Source organism: Bos javanicus, chromosome 24 (genome assembly GCF_032452875.1).
Source record: "Bos javanicus breed banteng chromosome 24, ARS-OSU_banteng_1.0, whole genome shotgun sequence".
NCBI lineage: Eukaryota > Metazoa > Chordata > Mammalia > Artiodactyla > Bovidae > Bos > Bos javanicus.
Window position 1 is genome coordinate 7,685,279 of NC_083891.1, and position 19,239 is coordinate 7,704,517.

Here is a 19,239-nt window from a genome sequence, read left to right on the forward strand (position 1 = left end):
ATACTTAGGAATATATCTACCTAAAGAAACTAAAGACCTATATATAGAAAACTATAAAACACTGGTGAAAGAAATCAAAGAGGACACTAATAGATGGAAAAATATACCATGTTCATGGATTGGCAGAATCAATATAGTGAAAATGAGTATACTACCCAAAGCAATTTATAGATTCAATGCAATCCCCATCAAGCTACCAACGGTATTCTTCACAGAGCTAGAACAAATAATTTCACAACAAATAATTGTATGGAAATACAGAAAACCTCAAATAGCCAAAGCTATCTTGAGAAAGAAGAATGGAACTGGAGGAATCAGCCTACCTGACTTCAGGCTCTATTACAAAGCCACAGTTATCAAGATAGTATGGTACTGGCACAAAGACAGAAATACTGATCAATGAAACAAAATAGAAAGCTCAGAGATAAATCCACGCACATATGGACACCTTATCTTTGACAAAGGAGGCAAGAATATACAATGGATTAAAGACAATCTCTTTAACAAGTGGTGCTGGGAAAACTGGTCAACCACTTGCAAAAGAATGAAACTAGAACACTTTCTAACACCATACACAAAAATAAACTCAAAATGGATTAAAGATCTCAACGTAAGACCAGAAACTATAAAACTCCTAGAGGAGAACATAGGCAAATCACTCTCTGACATACATCACAGCAGGATCCTCTATGACCCACCTCCCAGAATATTGGAAATAAAAGCAAAAATAAAAAAATGGGACCTAATTAAAATTAAAAGCTTCTGCACAACAAAGGAAACTATTAGCAAGGTGAAAAGGCAGCCTTCAGAATGGGAGAAAATAATAGCAAATGAAGCAACTGACAAACAACTAATCTCAAAAATATACAAGCAACTCCTACAGCTCAATTCCAGAAAAATAAATGACCCAATCAAAAAATGGGCCAAAGAACTAAACAGACATTTCTCCAAAGAAGATATACAGATGGCTAACAAACACATGAAAATATGCTCAACATCACTCATTATCAGAGAAATGCAAATCAAAACCACTATGAGGTACCATTTCACGCCAGTCAGAATGGCTGTGATCCATAAGTCTACAAGCAATAAATGCTGGAGAGGGTGTGGAGAAAAGGGAACTCTCTTACACTGTTGGTGGGAATGCAAACTAGTACAGCCACTATGGAGAACAGTGTGGAGATTCCTTAAAAAACTGGAAATAGAACTGCCTTATGATCCAGCAATCCCACTGCTGGGCATACACACTGAGGAAACCAGAAGGGAAAGAGACACGTGTACCCCAATGTTCATCGCAGCACTGTTTATAATAGCCAGGACATGGAAGCAACCTAGATGCCCATCAGCAGATGAATGGATAAGGAAGCTGTGGTACATATACACAATGGAGTATTACTCAGCCATTAAAAAGAATACATTTGAATCAGTTCTAATGAGGTGGATGAAACTGGAACCTATTATACAGAGTGAAGTAAGCCAGAAAGAAAAACACCAATACAGTATACTAACGCATATATATGGAATTTAGAAAGATGGTAACAATAACCCTGTGTATGAGACAGCAAAAGAGACACTGATGTATAGATCAGTCTTATGGACTCTGTGGGAGAGGGAGAGGGTGGGGAGATTTGGGAGAATAGCAGTGAAACATGTATAATATCATGTATGAAACGAGTCGCCAGTCCAAGTTCGATGCACGATACTGGATGCTTGGGGCTGGTGCACTGGGACGACCCAGAGGGAGGGTATGGGGAGGGAGGAGGAAGGAGGGTTCAGGATGGGGAACACAGGTATACCTGTGGCGGATTCATTTCGATATTTGGCAAAACTAATACAATATTGTAAAGTTTAAAAATAAAATAAAAAAAAAAAAAAAAAAAGAAAGTGTATGTAGACTGGAAGAGATGAAAGGAATGGCTATGTCCACAGCCTTGGGAGTCAGGGAGAAATTCACCCATGTGGAAGGTGTTTCCTGGGGAAAAGAAATCCTCCCAGCTAAGATTTTCCTTTGAAAGCTAAATATGGAAGAGTCTCAATGTGCGTGTATGTAAGCGTGTGTGTGAGTCTGTGTGTGAGGGAGTGAGTGGGTGTATGTGTGGGTGTGATGTCTGCCAGTTTCCTTTAGGGTATCATGTACTTTCAGGAAGTCATTTAAATGGATCAAACACTACCTTCTCTAACTAAATGTTACTATATACTAAAAGCACATATAACCCTTTTATGAATTTAGGATTATTAAAAAGCACTGGATGACATTATAACTTTCAGTTCAGTTCAGTCGCTCAGTCATGTCCAACTCTTTGCGACCCCATGAATCGCAGCACGCCAGGCCTCCCTGTCCATCACCAACTCCCGGAGTTCACTCAGACTCACATCCATCAAGTCGGTGATGCCATCCAGCCATCTCATCCTCTGTCGTCCCCTTCTCCTCCTGCCCCCAATCCCTCCCAGCATCAGAGTCTTTTCCAATGAGTCAACTCTTCACATGAGGTGGCCAAAGTACTGGAATTTCAGCTTTAGCATCATTCCTTCCAAAGAACACCCAGGACTGATCTCCTTTAGAATGGACTGGTTATAAATTTAGGTCTTCTCTAAACTATATGCAGGAATTAATTTTTGATTTCTTTATTTTTACTTGGGCTTAAACAAACAGACTTGTGCTTTTTTTTTTTTTTTTTTTAATCTAAGCATGAGTTAGTCTTTATTTTATATTATCTCCTATAACCATCATGATAACACCATAAATCAGTATTAGTTTATTTTCACATAGTAGCAAACTGAAATTAGAAGTGACTAAGGAATCTGATCTATTTAAGGGGTGTAGCCCACATTCAAGTTGCATCCTAAAGAGTTTACTTACTAGGCTAAATCTACTTGTGCTTCTTACACAGCTCTGGCTATTTAATTTTGTGTTTATCCTATTCTAAAACATTTATATTAAAAATTTACCTTTATATAGTAGGTAAATTATTTTGACGTTATTATCAAATCAGCAATAAAAATTATAATAACCAAAAGAGTACATTATCTATTTGGATAGGAACCATATACAACCCCAGGTTTTTAAGGTAAAAGTGTATAATTTACACCAAACAAGTTGCACACAGCAATGACTCCACCCACAGGCCTAATTTATTCACTTTCTTCATATTTTCTGTATGTAGTACTTGACGAATGTTTATTGGTAAAGGGTTTTTTCCTTCTTCTCTCAAACTGAGAGTGAGCAGAATATTTTAAGCAATATGATTATGGATGTTCTGTACTTAGCACAGTTCTCAGAAAATAAGTCAGAGAGATGAAATCCAAGAAAGTGTGGGAAAGAAACTGAAATATCAAAAGGAAGCTAGAAAAAGAGTCACAGGAATGCCTTCATGACTTTCTGAAACTAGCAACATGGGCAAAATTTGCGCCTGTATATGTTCATGATTAGTTAGTAGGGGAAAAACATTTTTTTCAGTTCAGCAAAAAAACAAAAAGCAATGATTTTTAATGGTCTATGCTGGGAGGGATTGGGGGCAGGAGGAGAAGGGGACGACAGAGGATGAGATGGCTGGATGGCATCACTGACTCGATGGACGTGAGTCTGAGTGAACTCCAGGAGTTGGTGATGGACAGGGAGGCCTGGCGTGCTGCAATTCATGGGGTCGCAAAGAGTCGGACACGACTGAGCAACTGATCTGATCTGATCTGATCTGATGAGATACTGATGGTTATCAGAATATTATTGTTTATAACGAGATCACCATCAGTGTTATCCTGATGCATTTTCACCTGTGCTGTCCAGTGTATAACCACAGATTATTCCAGAATCTCTTTTAACAACTAGTGTCAAGCTTCACCAATATCCCTCATTATTTTTAAAAACACTAGTCATTAGAAATTAATAACACTGGAAAGTTTCTATTTTCATACCACTAGATATTCCAGTGATGATAGTTAGTTTTAAAAATGGAGGGGAAAAAGCTCGTTACACTATTCTGATTTCATTATTCAGAGGCTTTGGACAAGAAGATGCAGCATAAATTCTTAAGAGACATCAGAAAAGTTAAATTAGAGAACAGTGCAGTAATATGTCATATAGACCTCAATTCTGTTATCTACACTCTGAGTTTTCAAGCATTCTACTTCCTCAGGTGTAGCACAGACTTCCCTTGTGGCTCAGCTGGTAAAGAATCCGCCTGCATGGCCGGAGACCTGGGTTCAATCTCTGGGTTGGGAAGATCCCTTGGAGAAGGGAAAGGCTAGCCATTGCAGTATTCTGGCCTGGAGAATTCCATGGACTGTATAGGCCACAGGGTCACAAAGAGTCAGACATGACTAAGGGTCTTTCACTTTTACTTTCAGTTGTAGTATGCAAGTGTATAGGCAAGAACACTGGAGTGGGTTGCCATTTCCTTCTCCAATGCATGAGAGTGAAAAGCGAAAGTGAAGTTGCTCAGTTGTGTCCAACTCTTAGCAACCCCATGGACTGTAGCCCACAGGCTCCTCTATCCATGGGATTTTCCAGGCAGGAGTACTGGAGTGTGGTGCCATTGCCTTCTCTGAGAATGAAATTAGAAGTGATCAAATAGGAGATGGCAAGAGTGAACATCGACATTTTAGGAATCAATGAACTAAAATGGGCTGGAATGGCTGAATTTAACTCAGATGACTATTATATCTACTACTGTGGGTAAGAATCCCTTAGAAGAAATGGAGTAGCCATCATAGTCAACAAAAGAGTCCAAAATGCAGTACTGGATGCAATCTCAAAAACAACAAAATGATCTCTGTTTCTAAGGCAAGCTATTCAATATCTACACGGTAATCCAAGTCTATGCCGCAACCAGCAATGCTGAAGAAGCTGAAGCTGAATGGTTCTATGAAGACCTACAAGACCTTCTAGAACTAACACCCAAAAAAGATATCCTTTTTATTATAGGGGACTGTAATGCAAAAGTAGGAAGTCAAGAAATACGTGGAGTAACAGGCAAATTTGGCCTTGGAGTACAGAATGAAGGAGGGCAAAAGCTAACAGAGTTTTGCCAAGAGAATGCACTGGTCATAGCAAATATCCTCTTCCAACAACACAAGAGAAGACTCTACACATGGACATCACCAGATGGTCAATACCAAAATCAGATTTATAATATTCTTTGCAGCCACAGATAGAGAAGTTATATAGAGTCAGCAAAAACAAGACTGGGAGCTGACTGTGGCTCAGATCATGAGCTCCTTATTGCCCAAATCAGATTTAAATTGAAGAAAGTAGGAAAAACCACTTGATCACTTGGGTATGACATAAATCAAATCCCTTACGACTATACAGTGGAAGTGACAAATAGATTCAAAGGATTAAATATTATAGAGTGCCTGAAGAACTATGGATGGAGGTTCCTGACACTGTACAGGAGGCAGTGATCAAGACCATCACCAAGAAAAAGAAATGCAAAAAGGCAAAATGGTTGTCTGAGGATGCCTCACAATTAGCTGAGAAAAGAAGAGAAGCAAAAGGCAAAGAAGAAAAGGAAAGATATATCCATTTAAATGCAGAGTTCCAAAGAATAGCAAGGAGAGATAAAGCCTTCCTCAGTGATCAGTGCAAACAAATAGAGGAAAACAATAGAATGAGAAAGACTATAGATCTCTTCAAGAAAATTAGAGATACCAAGGGAACATTTCATGCAAAGATGGGCACAATAAAGGACAGAAATGGTATGGACCTAACAGAAGCAGAAGATATTAAGAAGAGGTGGCAAGAATACACAGAAGAACTGTACAAAAAAGATCTTCATGACCCAGATAATCACAATGGTGTGATCACTCACCTAGAGCCAGACATCCTGGAATGCAAAGTCAAGTGGGCTTTAGGAAGCATCACTATGAACAAAGCTAGTGGAGATGATGGAATTCCAGTTGAGCTATTTCAAATCCTGAAAGATGATGCTGTGAAAATGCTGTACTCAATATGCCAGCAAATTTGGAAAACTCAGCAGTGGCCACAGGACTGGAAAAGGTCAGTTTTCATTTCAATCCCAAAGTAAGTCAATGCCAAAGAATGCTCAAACTACTGCACAACTGAACTCATTTCACACGTTAGCAAAGTAATGCTCAAAATTCTCCAAGCCAGGCTTCAACAGTACATGAACTGTGAACTTCCAGATGTTCAAGCTGGATTTAGAAAAGGCAGAGGAACCAGAGATCAAATTGCCAATATCTGCTGGATCATTGAAAAAGCAAGAGAATTCCAGAAAATCATGTTTCTGCTTTATTGACTATGCCAGAGCCTTTGACTGTGTGCATCACAACAAACAGAAAATTCTGAAAGAGATGGGAATACCAGACCACCTGATCTTCCTCCTGAGAAATCTGTATGCAGGTCAAGAAGCAACAGTTAGAACTGGACATGGAACAACAGACTGGTTCCAAACTGGGAAAGGAGTAAGTCAAGGCTGTATATTGCCACCCTACTTATTTAACTTACAAGCAGAGTACATCATGAGAAATGCTGGACTGGATGAAGCACAATCTGGAATCAAGATTGCCGGGAAAAATATCAATAACCTCAAATATGCAGATGACACCACCCTTCTGACAAAGCAAAGAACTAAAGGGCCTCTTGATGAAAGTGAAAGAGGAGAGTTAAAAAGTTCCTTAAAACTCAACATTCAGAAAACTAAGATCATGGCATCTAGTCCCATTACTTCATCAAATAGATGGGGAAACTGGAAACAGTGAGAGACTTTATTTTTTGGTTTCCAAAATCACTGCAGATGGTGACTGCAGCCATGAAATCAAAAGATGCTTGCTCCTTAGAAGAAAAGTTATGACCAACCTAGACAGCTTATTATAAAGCAGAGACATTACTTTGCCAACAAAGGTCCGTCTAGTCAAAACTATGGTTTTTCCAGTGGTCATGTATGGATGTGAGAGTGGGACTATAAAGAAAGCTGAGTACCAAAGAATTGATGCTTTTGAACTGTGGTGTTGGAGAAGACCCTGGGACTGCAAGGAGATCCAACCAGTCCATCCTAAAGGAAATCAGTCCTGAATATTCATTGGAAGGACTGATTCTGAAGCTGAAACTCCAAAACTTTGGCAACCTGATGTGAAGAACTGACTTGTTGGAAAAGACCATGACGCTGGGAAAGATTGAAGGCGGGAGGAGAAGGGGATGACAGAGGATGAGATGGATGGATGGCATCACTGGCTCAAAGGACATGAATGAGTAAACTCTAGGAGTTGTTGATGAACAGGGAGGCCTGGTGTGCTATACAGTCTATGGGGTTGCAAAGAGTTGGACACAACTGAGCAACTGAACTGAAATGAACTGTTGCTATAGACTGAACTGTGTCTCCCTAAATTCATAGGTTTAAGCCCTAACTCCCCAGGTGGTAGGATAGGAGATGGAGCCTTTGGGAGTAATTAAGTTTAGAGGAAGTCATGAGGATGGGATCCTCATAATGAATTAGCACCCTTGTAAGGAAGGACAGGAGACAGCTTGTTCTTCTCTCCCTCTCCCACATGGATCCACAGCAAGAACTTGGCCTCTGAAGCTGTGAGGAGTTAACTCCTGTTGTCCAAGCCACCCAGTCTGTGGTATTTTGTTATGGCAGCCTGAGCAAAGACATAATATTCTCCCCATTCCCTAAAATCTACTGAAAAACAACATAAGTCAAGATTGTTTATGTAGACTCCAAATCTATGACAATGCTTTAAGAAGAAATGTAGGACTACTACTGTTCATTAAAAACCTTATGTACAGTGAGTTAATGTATTGACTGTTTATTGAAATAAATGGCAATGTCACAGAGCAAGAATGTAGGGGACCTGGGCTTTACCTTAGCATTTTTCTAGGTGGTATGCAGTCTTGGGACAGATCCTTAATAGCTGAGGTTGATCAGTATACTTTCCTCTAAAGGATTCGTCTGATGTACCCCAGTGTTCATAGCAGCACTGTTTACACAGCTAGGATATAGCAGCAACCTCAATGTCCAACAAACACGAATGGATAAAGAAGCTATGGCACATATATACAATGGAATATTACTTAGCAATAAAAAGGAAGGCACTTGAGTCAGTTCTAGTGAGGTGGATGAACCTAGAGCCTGTTATACAGAATGAAGTAAGTCAGAAAGAGAAAAACAAACTTAGTATATTAACGGATACCTATGCAATCTAGAAAGATAGTAATGATGAACATATTTGCAGGGCAGGAACAGAGATATAGACATACAGAACAGACTTTGCACACAGTGGGGGATGGAGGGGGTGGAGCAAATTGAGAGACTAGCATTTAAACATATTCATCACCATATGTAAAACAGAGAGCTAATGGGAAGTTGCTGTATAATACGGGTGCTTGTCCCCAAACTCAACCTGGTGCTTTGGGACAACCTGAAGGGGTGGGATGGAGTGGGGGCTGGGAGGGAGGTTCAAGAGAGAGGGGGCACATGTATACTAGTGGCTGATTCGCGTTGCTGCACGGCAGAAGCCAACAGAATATTGTAAAGCAATTATCCTCCAATTAAAACTGATTTTTTTTAAAAAAAAGGATTGGTCCAAAACATTTCTGAAGTCCTTTCAGTTCCAAAGTTCGACAACTCCCCGTGCACTTTAAAGGGAAGGACGGAGCCGCACACTTACCGTTCTGCTCCCTCTGCACGCCTGCCGCCAGGAGATCGGGCTCCCCGAGGCTGATGTCATTGAGCCGGGTCCCCAGACACTCCATGCAGAGGTGTTTGCACCACTCCTCAGCTTCCAGCTCTGAAAAGAAGCACAGGCCATCAGAGTCAGCCAAGGCTGCCTGGGAAGAACGAAGAGGACTGCTTCCTGAACCAACTACCCCGGCAAGTGGTGAGCCTTAAAAATCCACTTTAAGAAAGCTAGAAAGCTGTATTCAAGAAGTGAAATAAAACAGTCTCCATGACTGTTGCCCATGATTTGACATTATAACATTGTATCTATTGTATATTAAAGATATTTTAAGTTATCCCTATGTAATTTATCTTATTTATAAAGAATAGACTGAGAAGATTTGTTTACTATCCAGTATACTTAAGATTGATTTAGTTTGGGGAGAGAATGTACTTAATTTAAATATTAAATATAAAAATTATGAAGTATATAATATTTAATTAAATATAAAGTAAAAATACTTAAGTGAATAGCTGGAAAACGTCAAACTAAACACACGAATGTCTTCCTGAATGTAACGTTGGTTTGTGCAGACAGAAGGTCTGATCCTCGAGCCATTCTGAACTGCCGTGGATCACAGATCAACAAAAGAACGTAACCATTTTTTTTTGTACAAACATCAGACGTTTGTAAAGTAAGGGCCATCCTTACTTTAAAAAATTAGGGATAGGATATTGAAAATAACTTTCCCCTTTAGAAAGCTCCAATTGCCTAAAGATATTAATTAGATCACTCTCTTTTTACTGCCGTTACTCTGCAACTTCTTTGTATCTGTGTTTTTCCTTTGCTGAAAACATAAGAGTAGCTCACACCTCACAGAGTCTTGTAGTATCAAATGCTTCCACAAACATGGATGAATTTGAACCTAATATAAGACCTAGGTGGGTGAGATGGTTAAGGATATCCTAGCATGGGTCAGCACCAAGACAGAATTGGAGGCAAAGAGTTCTAACTATTTTTGTATCCAAAAGAGTATGAGGTTAGAAATTTGGGGCCAAGCCCCCAAATCGATTCACAGAAATTGAATAAGAGCTTTCTATTGACATCTGACCAGAGAATAGAACTCTGTGGGAGACTGTGGGTTCTTTTTACTTTCTAACAATATTCCATGGTCTTGATAAAAGAGGAATTTCTGACTTTTCATGTAGCATAATTCTGTACTAGAGCCATTTAATATAGCTTTCCTTTAAAGTTCTTGCTGTTCTCTGTGGATGACATTCCAGCCCTTGCCTTGGCATTTTAAATCCCCATAACAACGTCATCTGTGACAAGGTTTCTTGACTCTAGGGATTTGAGCACCAACTTCTCTGCTCCATGGCCAATGCCATCAAACCTGGCTAACACTTCCTTCCTGTGCTGGGTCACTCTGCCTTAGCATCAAGAACGAGTTTGATCAATGAGATGGCAAGCCAAATTTGTCATTTATTTTTACTTTATAAAGACCATGGAATATTGTTAGAAAATAAAAAGAACACACAATCTCCCACAGAGCACTATTCTCCTAAAAACAACAGTTCCCATGTTCCAATCACAAAAGTGGTTTTACTTTGCAAAAGGAATGGTTAGAATCCTTCAGGGATGGTTCTCTGTGATGTTAGTCACTGCGCCTGCATACATCGAGGAGAGAGTAGATTCTCATGCGGCCTGGTTTGGGTGGTGGGCTTTTCCTCAGGAATCTAGAAATAAATCTAGAAAATGAACCTTCCCATTCACTCTATGATGTTGTTTAGTTGCTAAATTGTGTCTGACTCTGCAACTTCATGGGCTGTAGCCCACCAGGCTCCACTGTCCACGGAATTCTCAGGCAAGAATTCTGGCGTGGGTTGCCATTTCCTTCTCCAGGGGATCTTCCCAACCCAGGGATTGAACCTGCGACTTCTGCATTGGCAGGCAGATTCTCTACCACTGAGCCACCAGGGAAGCCCAGGGCTACTATAATGACAAAAAAGCATTGCTGAGACTCACAGCTTTCTAAAAAAACCCCTTTTCTTCTAGAAACAGAATGCCAGCATTCATAGAAAAAATGTATAGAAGCAACAACAGCATATATTGAAAATAATTTTTATTAGGTATATGAGTTTTGACATATAATTTATGAAAGTTTTGAAAGCTTTCCTAACAACGATCAGAATCTCAAGCCAATTTCCATGACATGTCTCTAGAAGTCCTTGACATTTCTGGGAAGGGACACAACATGACTCCAGCTTTTGCTTTTTACATTTCAATGTTTTGAATGTTTCTCAGAACTACAATACTTTAAATCACCAGTGAAGTCACATGCAGGTAACACCTCATCTGCAGGACTACCTGCTAATATTTCCAGGACCCCAAAGATGGAAAGAAGAGTATCTACTATGCCATTTGAGGTGAAAATAAAAGTGTTAAATATGACAAAGCATCTTTGCACCAACGTTCCTTTTAACTGTTTCTGGTCTCATGGTCCAGTGGTTCACACAGCATGGTCCTAGGATTCTCATTATCAAGATTTCCTGGGAGTTTATTGAAACTGGAGATCTGCCCATCCCAGCCCTTGCTTGTTTGTTTAGTCCCTCAGCTGCGTCTGAATCTTTGCAACTCTATGAGGGCAGGAGGAGAAGGGGACGGCAGAGGATGAGATGGTTGGATGGCATCACCGACTCATGGACGTGAGTCTGAGTAGGCTCTGGGAGTTGGTGATGGACAGGGAAGCCTGGCGTGTTGCAGGCTATGGAGTTGAAGAGTCGGACACGACTGAGCGACTGAACTGAACTGAACTGAATTGAGGGCTGTGGCTGAGCCTGGAGGAGCCGGGGCTCTAGGACCTGGGCTGAGCAGTGAGCAGGGAACCTGTTCAGGGACTTGCAGGGCAAGCAGCAAAGGGAGGGTGTGTGTGAGTGTGTGTATTGGTGTGTGTCTTTGTGTGAGTGTGTATCAGTGCATGTGAGTGTGTCTAAGTGTCTATCAGTACACGTGAGTGTGTATATGAGCGTGTCAGTGTGTGAGTATTTGTGAGAGTGTGAGTGATGAGTGAGTCCGTGGGTCTGTGTATCAGTATGTGAGTCCGTGAGGCATTTGTGTCAGAGTATGAGTAAGCATTGTGTGTCTGTGTGAGTGTGTGTCTGCACCAATGTGCTGGAGGAACCAGGCTGCATGGAGGGTGGCCAGGACTGAAATGGGGAGGCAGGTCTAGGGGCCACACCGCTGCCCGTGACCAGTGCGGGTCAGCCCTGAGGTCACGGTCAAGTCTGAGAAGCAGTTGGCACTCCGGCCGTCCTCTTCCAGGTTGTGTCTGGTTCAGTTAGATCAGCCCCAAATGTGCACGTCACGTCAAAAGTATTCACTTTTGTAGTCTGCACACTTGATCTAATAGTCTTGTTGTAGACAAGTACATTTGTTTGAGAATTATACAAGGCTTTGTGGTTTAAAACTTGTTTTTGATGGTCACCTTTCAAATAATTAGAGCTGTGCTTTTTATTTGTTCTTTCTTAGGCAAATGCTCTGTATTGAAGTCCTTTAATATCTTTTATTGCATGTTAATTTACTTTGTCCCATCCTTATTTAATTAGTGTTTTTCTCCCAGTTAACCTTACATCTTTCACCTTTCTATTTTCACAGAACTGAGCAGATTAAACACAAAGGCAATAATCTCAACCCACTGCATTTTTAAATAATTATTTTCCCATAAATTCAGTGCCTTTTGTCTTCATTTTATCTTTCAAATGTCTATCTTGCTCTATACATAGTGTGTAAATAATGAAATTTCTTTGTGGAGAAATAAAGGCAGAAAATGTTCTACAACGTTTTCTGCATTTTCCTCTTCATGGTGGAAGTGCTTTTTCATTTACATGTCTTTTTCGGGTAGCCTGCAGCTATGCTCAAATTCTTAATTCAGATAAATAACTTTTCTCTGGCACAGAAACCTAAATAACATTTTCATTATGTATAGGATTCGTTAAATGGAGAAATCTGGCAATTTCCAAAAGAGAAAAGCTGAAAGATGTTTATGAATAACAAGACAAATAGTAGAGAAGGGAGACTAAACTAACTGAGTGAATTATGAGACAAATGGGCTTATTGATTGTAGGGAGAATGACCATCAGCAGTCCTGCAGAGGAGAGATACAGTCATAGACGGATGGCCACTCCTGAGTGTCTTCCCATCACTTCTTTTTAGAATTCTGGGGAAAGTACAGTTATATTCCTCTGCATAAGAGGAGGTCTTTATACCAGACTCTTAATAAATACTTACTGAACAAATGATTAAATTTAAGTTTTATTACTTTCACTAAATTTAGGCCTTAGGATAAAGACATGAGGGTTAAATGATCCAAAAGGAGCTTTGAAAACAGTGAAAAATTTTCTCCCATGTATACAGAAAACAGGCTGTCAGCTAAAATCATATAGCAGAATTAAAAATAGCACCAACTCAGTTTCATGGTAATTTATTGTAAGATGCAGGCAAGACTAGCTTTATGTGGAAATAATAATTTAGTCCTCATTAAATTTGGCTTTTATTGAAAATCTTATCAAAATTTAGGTAAAATAATACTGCTTTGTCTTCAGCAAAATCAGGAATTTTTAAGTATATGTAATTTTTATCTGCTGGGCAGATTTGCTATAATTTGGTGATAAATGTTGTTTTTGTGGTATTAAAGTCTTCTTAGATACATGCTTTTCTGGAAAATGAAGAAAAAAAAATGTCTCCTGATGTAGACTGTTGCTTAAAGACTACAAAGAACTCTCTTATTGTTATTTGAAATTTATAGAGCCATTAAAGTATACATTTTGATGATACTTTTCATTCTTAAAAATTGGCACCTACTTGTTACTAAGCAGGAATCCCTTAGAAGAAATGGAATAGCCATCATGGTCAACAAAAGAGTCTGAAATGCAGTACTTGGATGCAATCTCAAAGATGACAGAATGATCTCTGTTTGTTTCCAAGGCAAACCATTCAATAGCACAGTAATCCAAGTCTATGCCCCAACCAGTAATGCTGAAGAAGCTGAAATTGAACGGTTCTATGAAGACCTACAAGACCTTTTAGAATTAACACCTAAAAAAGATGTCCTTTTCATTATAGGGGACTGGAATGTAAAAGTAGGAAGGCAAGAAACACCTGGAGTAACAGGCAAATTTGGCCTTGGATATGGAATGAAGCAGGGCAAAGGCTAATAGAGTTTTGCCAAGAGAACGCACTGGTCATAGCAAACACCCTCTTCCAACAACACAAGAGAAGACTCTACACATGGACATCACCAGATGGTCAACATCGAAATCAGATTGATTATATTCTTTGCAGCCAAAGATGGAGAAGCTCTATACAGTCAACAAAAACAAGACCAGGAGCTGACTGTGGCTCAGATCATGAACTCCTTATTGCCAAATTCAGACTGAAATTGAAGAAAGTAGGGAAAACCACTAGACCATTCAGGTATGACCTAAATCAAATCCCTTATGATTATACAGTGGAAGTGAGAAATAGATTTAAGGGACTAGATCTGATAGACAGAGTGCCTGATGAACTATGGACTGAGGTTCATGACATTGTACAGGAGACAGGGATCAAGACCATCCCCATGGAAAAGAAATGCAAAAAAGCAAAATGGCTGTCTAAGGTGGCCTTACAAATAGCTGTGAAAAGAATGGAAATGAAAGCAAAGGAGAAAAGGAAAGATATAAGCATATCTGAATGCAGAGTTCCAAAGAATAGCAAGAAGAGATAAGAAAGCCTTCCTCAGCGATCAATGCAAAGAAATAGAGGAAAACAACAGAATGGGAAAGACTAGAGATCTCTTCAAGAAAATTAGAGATACCAAGGGAACATTTCATGCAAAGATCGGCTTGATAAAGGACAGAAATGGTATGGACCTAACAGAAGCAGAAGATATTAAGAAGAGGTGGCAAGAATACACAGAAGAACTGTACAAAAAAGATCTTCATGACCCATATAATCACGATGGTGTGATCACTCACCTAGAGCCAGACATCCTGGAATGTGAAGTCAAGTGGGCCTTAGAAAGCATCACTACAAACAAAGCTAGTGGAGGTGATGGAATTCCAGTGGAGCTATTTCAAATCCTGAAAGATGATGCTGTGAAAGTGCTGCACTCAATATGCCAGCAAATTTGGGAAACTCAGCAGTGGCCACAGGACTGGAAAAGGTCAGTTTTCATTTCAATCCCAAAGAAAGGCAATGCCAAAGAATGCTCAAACTACCGCACAATTGCACTCATATCACACGCTAGTAAAGTAATGCTCAAAATTCTCCAAGCCAGACTTCAGCAATATGTGAACCGTGAACTTCCTGATGTTCAAGCTGGTTTTAGAAAAGGCAGAGGAACCAGAGATCAAATTGCCAACATCCGCTGGATCATCGAAAAAGCAAGAGAGTTCCAGAAAAACATCTTTTTCTGCTTTATTGACTATGCCAAAGCCTTTGACTGTGTGGATCACAATCAACTGTGGAAAATCCTGAAGGAGATAGGAATACCAGACCACCTGACCTGCCTCTTGAGAAACCTGTATGCAGGTCAGGAAGCAACAGTTAGAACTGGACATGGAACAACAGACTGGTTCCAAACAGGAAAAGGAGTACGTCAAGGCTGTATATTGTCACCCTGCTTATTTAACTTCTATGCAGAGTACATCATGAGAAACACTGGACTGGAAGAAACACAAGCTGGAATCAAGATTGCCAGGAGAAATATCAATAACCTCAGATATGCAGATGACACCACCCTTATGGCAGAAAGTGAAGAGGAACTCAAAAGCCTCTTGATGAAAGTGAAAGTGGAGAGTGAAAAAGTTGGCTTAAAGCTCAACATTCAGAAAACAAAGACCATGGCATCTGGTCCCATCACTTCATGGGAAATAGATGGGGAAACAGTGGAAACAGTGTCAGACTTTACTTTTTTGGGCTCCAAAATCACTGCAGATGGTTACTGCAGCCATGAAATTAAAAGACGCTTGCTTACTGGAAGAAAAGTTATGACCAACCTAGATAGCATATTGAAAAGCAGAGACATTACTTTGCTAACAAAGGTCCGTCTAGTCAAGGCTATGGTTTTTCCAGTGGTCATGTATGGATGTGAGAGTTGGACTGTGAAGAAAGCTGAGCACCGAAGAATTGATGCTTTTCAACTGTGGTGTTGGAGAAGACTCTTGAGAGTCCCTTGGACTACAAGGAGATCCAACCAGTCCATTCTGAAGGAGATCAGCCCTGGGATTTCTTTGGAAGGAATGATGCTGAAACTGAAACTCCAGTACTTTGGCCACCTCATGAGAAGAGTTGACTCACTGGAAAAGACTGATGCTGGGAGGGATTGGGGGCAGGAGGAGAAGGGGACGGACGACAGAGGATGAGATGGCTGGATGGCATCACTGACTTGGTGGACGTGACTCTGAGTGAACTCCGGGAGTTGGTGATGGACAGGGAGGCCTGGCGTGCTGCGATTCATGGGGTCACAAAGAGTCGGACACAACTAAGCGACTGAACTGAACAGAACTGTTACTTAACTGGGCTTGTGGATGCATTATGGACTTTTCTGTTTCTCTTACTTTTTCTGTAGTAGGAAGACAAGAAGCCAGTGACAACTGACCTGCTCGCTTCAGTAAAGACAAGAAGCAGGTTGAGCTCACAGAAATGAGCCCTGTCTGCTGAAGTCCACCCTAGGATTGATCAGTTTGGAGATGCAGAACTTTCCATTTTCTAAGAGATCCCTCTTTGTTTGGTTCCTTCAGACCCAATTTTGGATTTCACATCTTTCCTCTACATCTCCATTTCATTCTGTGTTTACTGTTATCATAGCGTTTATGAGGTGGTATAGTGGTTTAGTCATTCAGTCATGTCTGACTCTGCGACCCCGTGGATCCTAGCACGCCAGGCTCCTCTGTCCATGGGATTTTCCAGGCAGGAATACTGGAGTGAGTTGCCATTCCCTACTCCAAGGGGAACTTCCCGGCACAGGGATCGAACCTGGGCCTCTTGTATTTCAGGCAGTCTCCTGTCTTGCAGGCAGATTCTTTACTGACTGAGTCACATGGGAAGCCCCATAGCCTTTATACTACTGAGCTATTTGTCTGTCCTTCCAACCAATATATTCTGAGATTGGAGTGAGGGAGACACTGATATAGTCTAGAGTGGGTGCAGCACCTGGATATGGAAACTAATAAATAAATGTGGAGGGACTTCCCTGGTAGTTCAGTGGTTGAGAATCTGCCTTCCAGTGCAAGGAAAATAGCTTGATCCCTGGTCCTGAAACATTCCACATGTCATGAAGCAACTGAGCCTGTGCGCTGTAACTACTGAGCCCATGCTCACTAGAGCTGGCGCTCTGAGACTCGAGAAGCCACTGCAACAGAAGTCCATGGACTTCAACCAGAGAAAGCCCACGTGCAGCATGAAGACTCAGCACAGCCACAATGAATAAATGAATGAGTGGATAATTTTTAAAAGACAGCACAGCCAAAAACAAATAAATGAATGATTCAATAAAAAATTTTTTTTTCCTAAAAAAGAGCTTTTGTCTTAGTCACGTTCTCAAAAGGCCCAAAAGCAATTCCTTTCTATGCAGCAAACATGAAGTACTTGGGAGCAGAAAGGAAAACATTTAAGAGGAGAATTGTGTGTTGGAATACAGAAGGGTGGCCAGTGCTGTGATCAGCTGTGGAAGACTGTGACAGAAACCACACAGCGCTCTGAGACAGTTTCTCTTGGCGGAGTGCAATTTATTACAGGAAGCCTTGACAGCGTCTCAGAGTATGGCATGGTACTTGGTCAACAGCCCCAGTGAACCTGGGCTTGTGTTATCCTCAGAGCTCCCAGAAAGGAATGCAACCTTGCCAGCCCTTCAGTTTCTGCCCAGTAAGCCTGCTGTTAGACTTCTGTCCTTCAGAATTCTAAGATGATGAATCTGTGTTGGTTTAAGCTGCTACATGTGGTGTCCTTTTTAATGTAAGAAACTGAACAACAAAACAAACAACAAAGGCCAATTAGTCTCTTCCTTTCTACCAGGAAATCCTCCAAGCAAGCAAATTAATTTAAGGGGATGTGATCTGTGAAAAATTAGGAGGGTATGTAGATCTGGATGGAACATGATGTGATTACATCTGCTTGAAGCTTAAGAAATAAAATAATGAGGAAAGATTTGCTGCTCAACGGTGGGGTCAGGAAGTCTCAAAATAGAGAATGCAAGAACTGCCAAGAATTAACCAAGAAAAAGCAGGGGGGTTGGGGGAGGGCTGCTGAAAGAGGACGGAGGTGAGGTGGAGCAATCACTGGAAAGATGAAATTCAGCTAGAGCCTGAAGGTTTAAGGAAGGACCGGGTAACTGGGTACATGATCTACAGGGAAGGGATGTAAAGGATGAAGAGACATCATATAAAAGGTTAATGTGACTTAAAGGGACACGCTGGGTTTAGAGGATCAACAGTGGTTTTTGTGGACAGTCTTCCAATTATGTAGCCTTTCAGGGAGGGAAAAAAAGGCCAAAAAGAAGAAGTAGCCTTCAGCAACTGGGTGGGGGAGAGGAAAAGAAGAAAAAGTAGGAAATGTACATAAGTGATACCGTGCAGTATTTGTCTCTCTCCGTCTGGCTTATGTCATTTACCACAATGCCTTCAAGGTCCATGTTTTCACAAATGGCAGGCCTTCCTTCTTTTTAAAGGCTGAATAATATCCCATCACACATGTACCACATTTTCTTTATCTGTTCAACTGTCGATGGACATTTAGGTGTTTCCATACCTTGGCTTGTGTGAATAATGCTGTCATGAATAGGGGAATACATATATCTCTTTGAGATAATGATGTCTTTTTCTTTAGATATATAACCAGAAGTAGGAAATGGCAACCCGTTCCAGTATTCTTGCCTGGATAATCCCATGGACAGAGGAGCCTGGTAGGCTACAGTCCGTAGGGTCACACAGAGTCAGACATGACTAAGTGACTGAGCACCAGCAGGCAGGAATATAGATCATGTGATGGCTCTATTTTTGATTCCTTGAGGAACTTCCACACTATTTTCCATAGTGTGTGCACTAAGTTGTATTCCTGCCAACAGTATACAAGGGTTCCCTATTCTCCACATCCTGGCCAGCGGAGAATTTGTTATCCCTTGCCTATTGCATATATGGTCAGTTAATTTTCTAAAAAGGCACCAAAAATACACAAAAAGTTCTTCTTTATTGAAGTAAACTTTATAATACCAGTGAATGAGATTGAAAATCCTCTTATGCTTAGATTCAGCTAAAGCTACCAACTCAAAATAGTTAAATATCCTCACATTCTGAAAACATTCTGAAGAGATCCATGACTCTCTCATCCATTCACTCATGATCTAGAGGTAGAAATGTAAGACCAAGTGGCCGCCTTTGCTTGCAATGCCTCCTGATACCCATGCTGGAGTAAACCACCACTACAGAGACTAAGGGCAACGATCTGAGTACAGATTTGGCAGCCTAGAGAGAGGACCATGGAGATTCCTCTAATTCTGAAAGGGAGGCGCCACACACCCCATTCCTCACTCAAGCCAAGGGAGGGTGTGCTTCTGTGCATCTCTGGGTGTATGTACCAGGGGAGGCT

General features: G+C 40.7%; 1 protein-coding gene across 1 annotated transcript in view; it reads right to left on the minus strand.

The window, feature by feature from the left end:
• The window catches only part of DOK6 (docking protein 6), a 410,764-nt gene that overhangs the window by 164,485 nt on the left and 227,040 nt on the right, over window positions 1-19,239 (minus strand). The window contains exon 4 of the mRNA XM_061399555.1: window positions 8,626-8,745. Within this exon, the coding sequence (XP_061255539.1) occupies window positions 8,626-8,745 (120 nt within the window). The remainder of the gene's footprint in view (window positions 1-8,625; window positions 8,746-19,239) is intronic.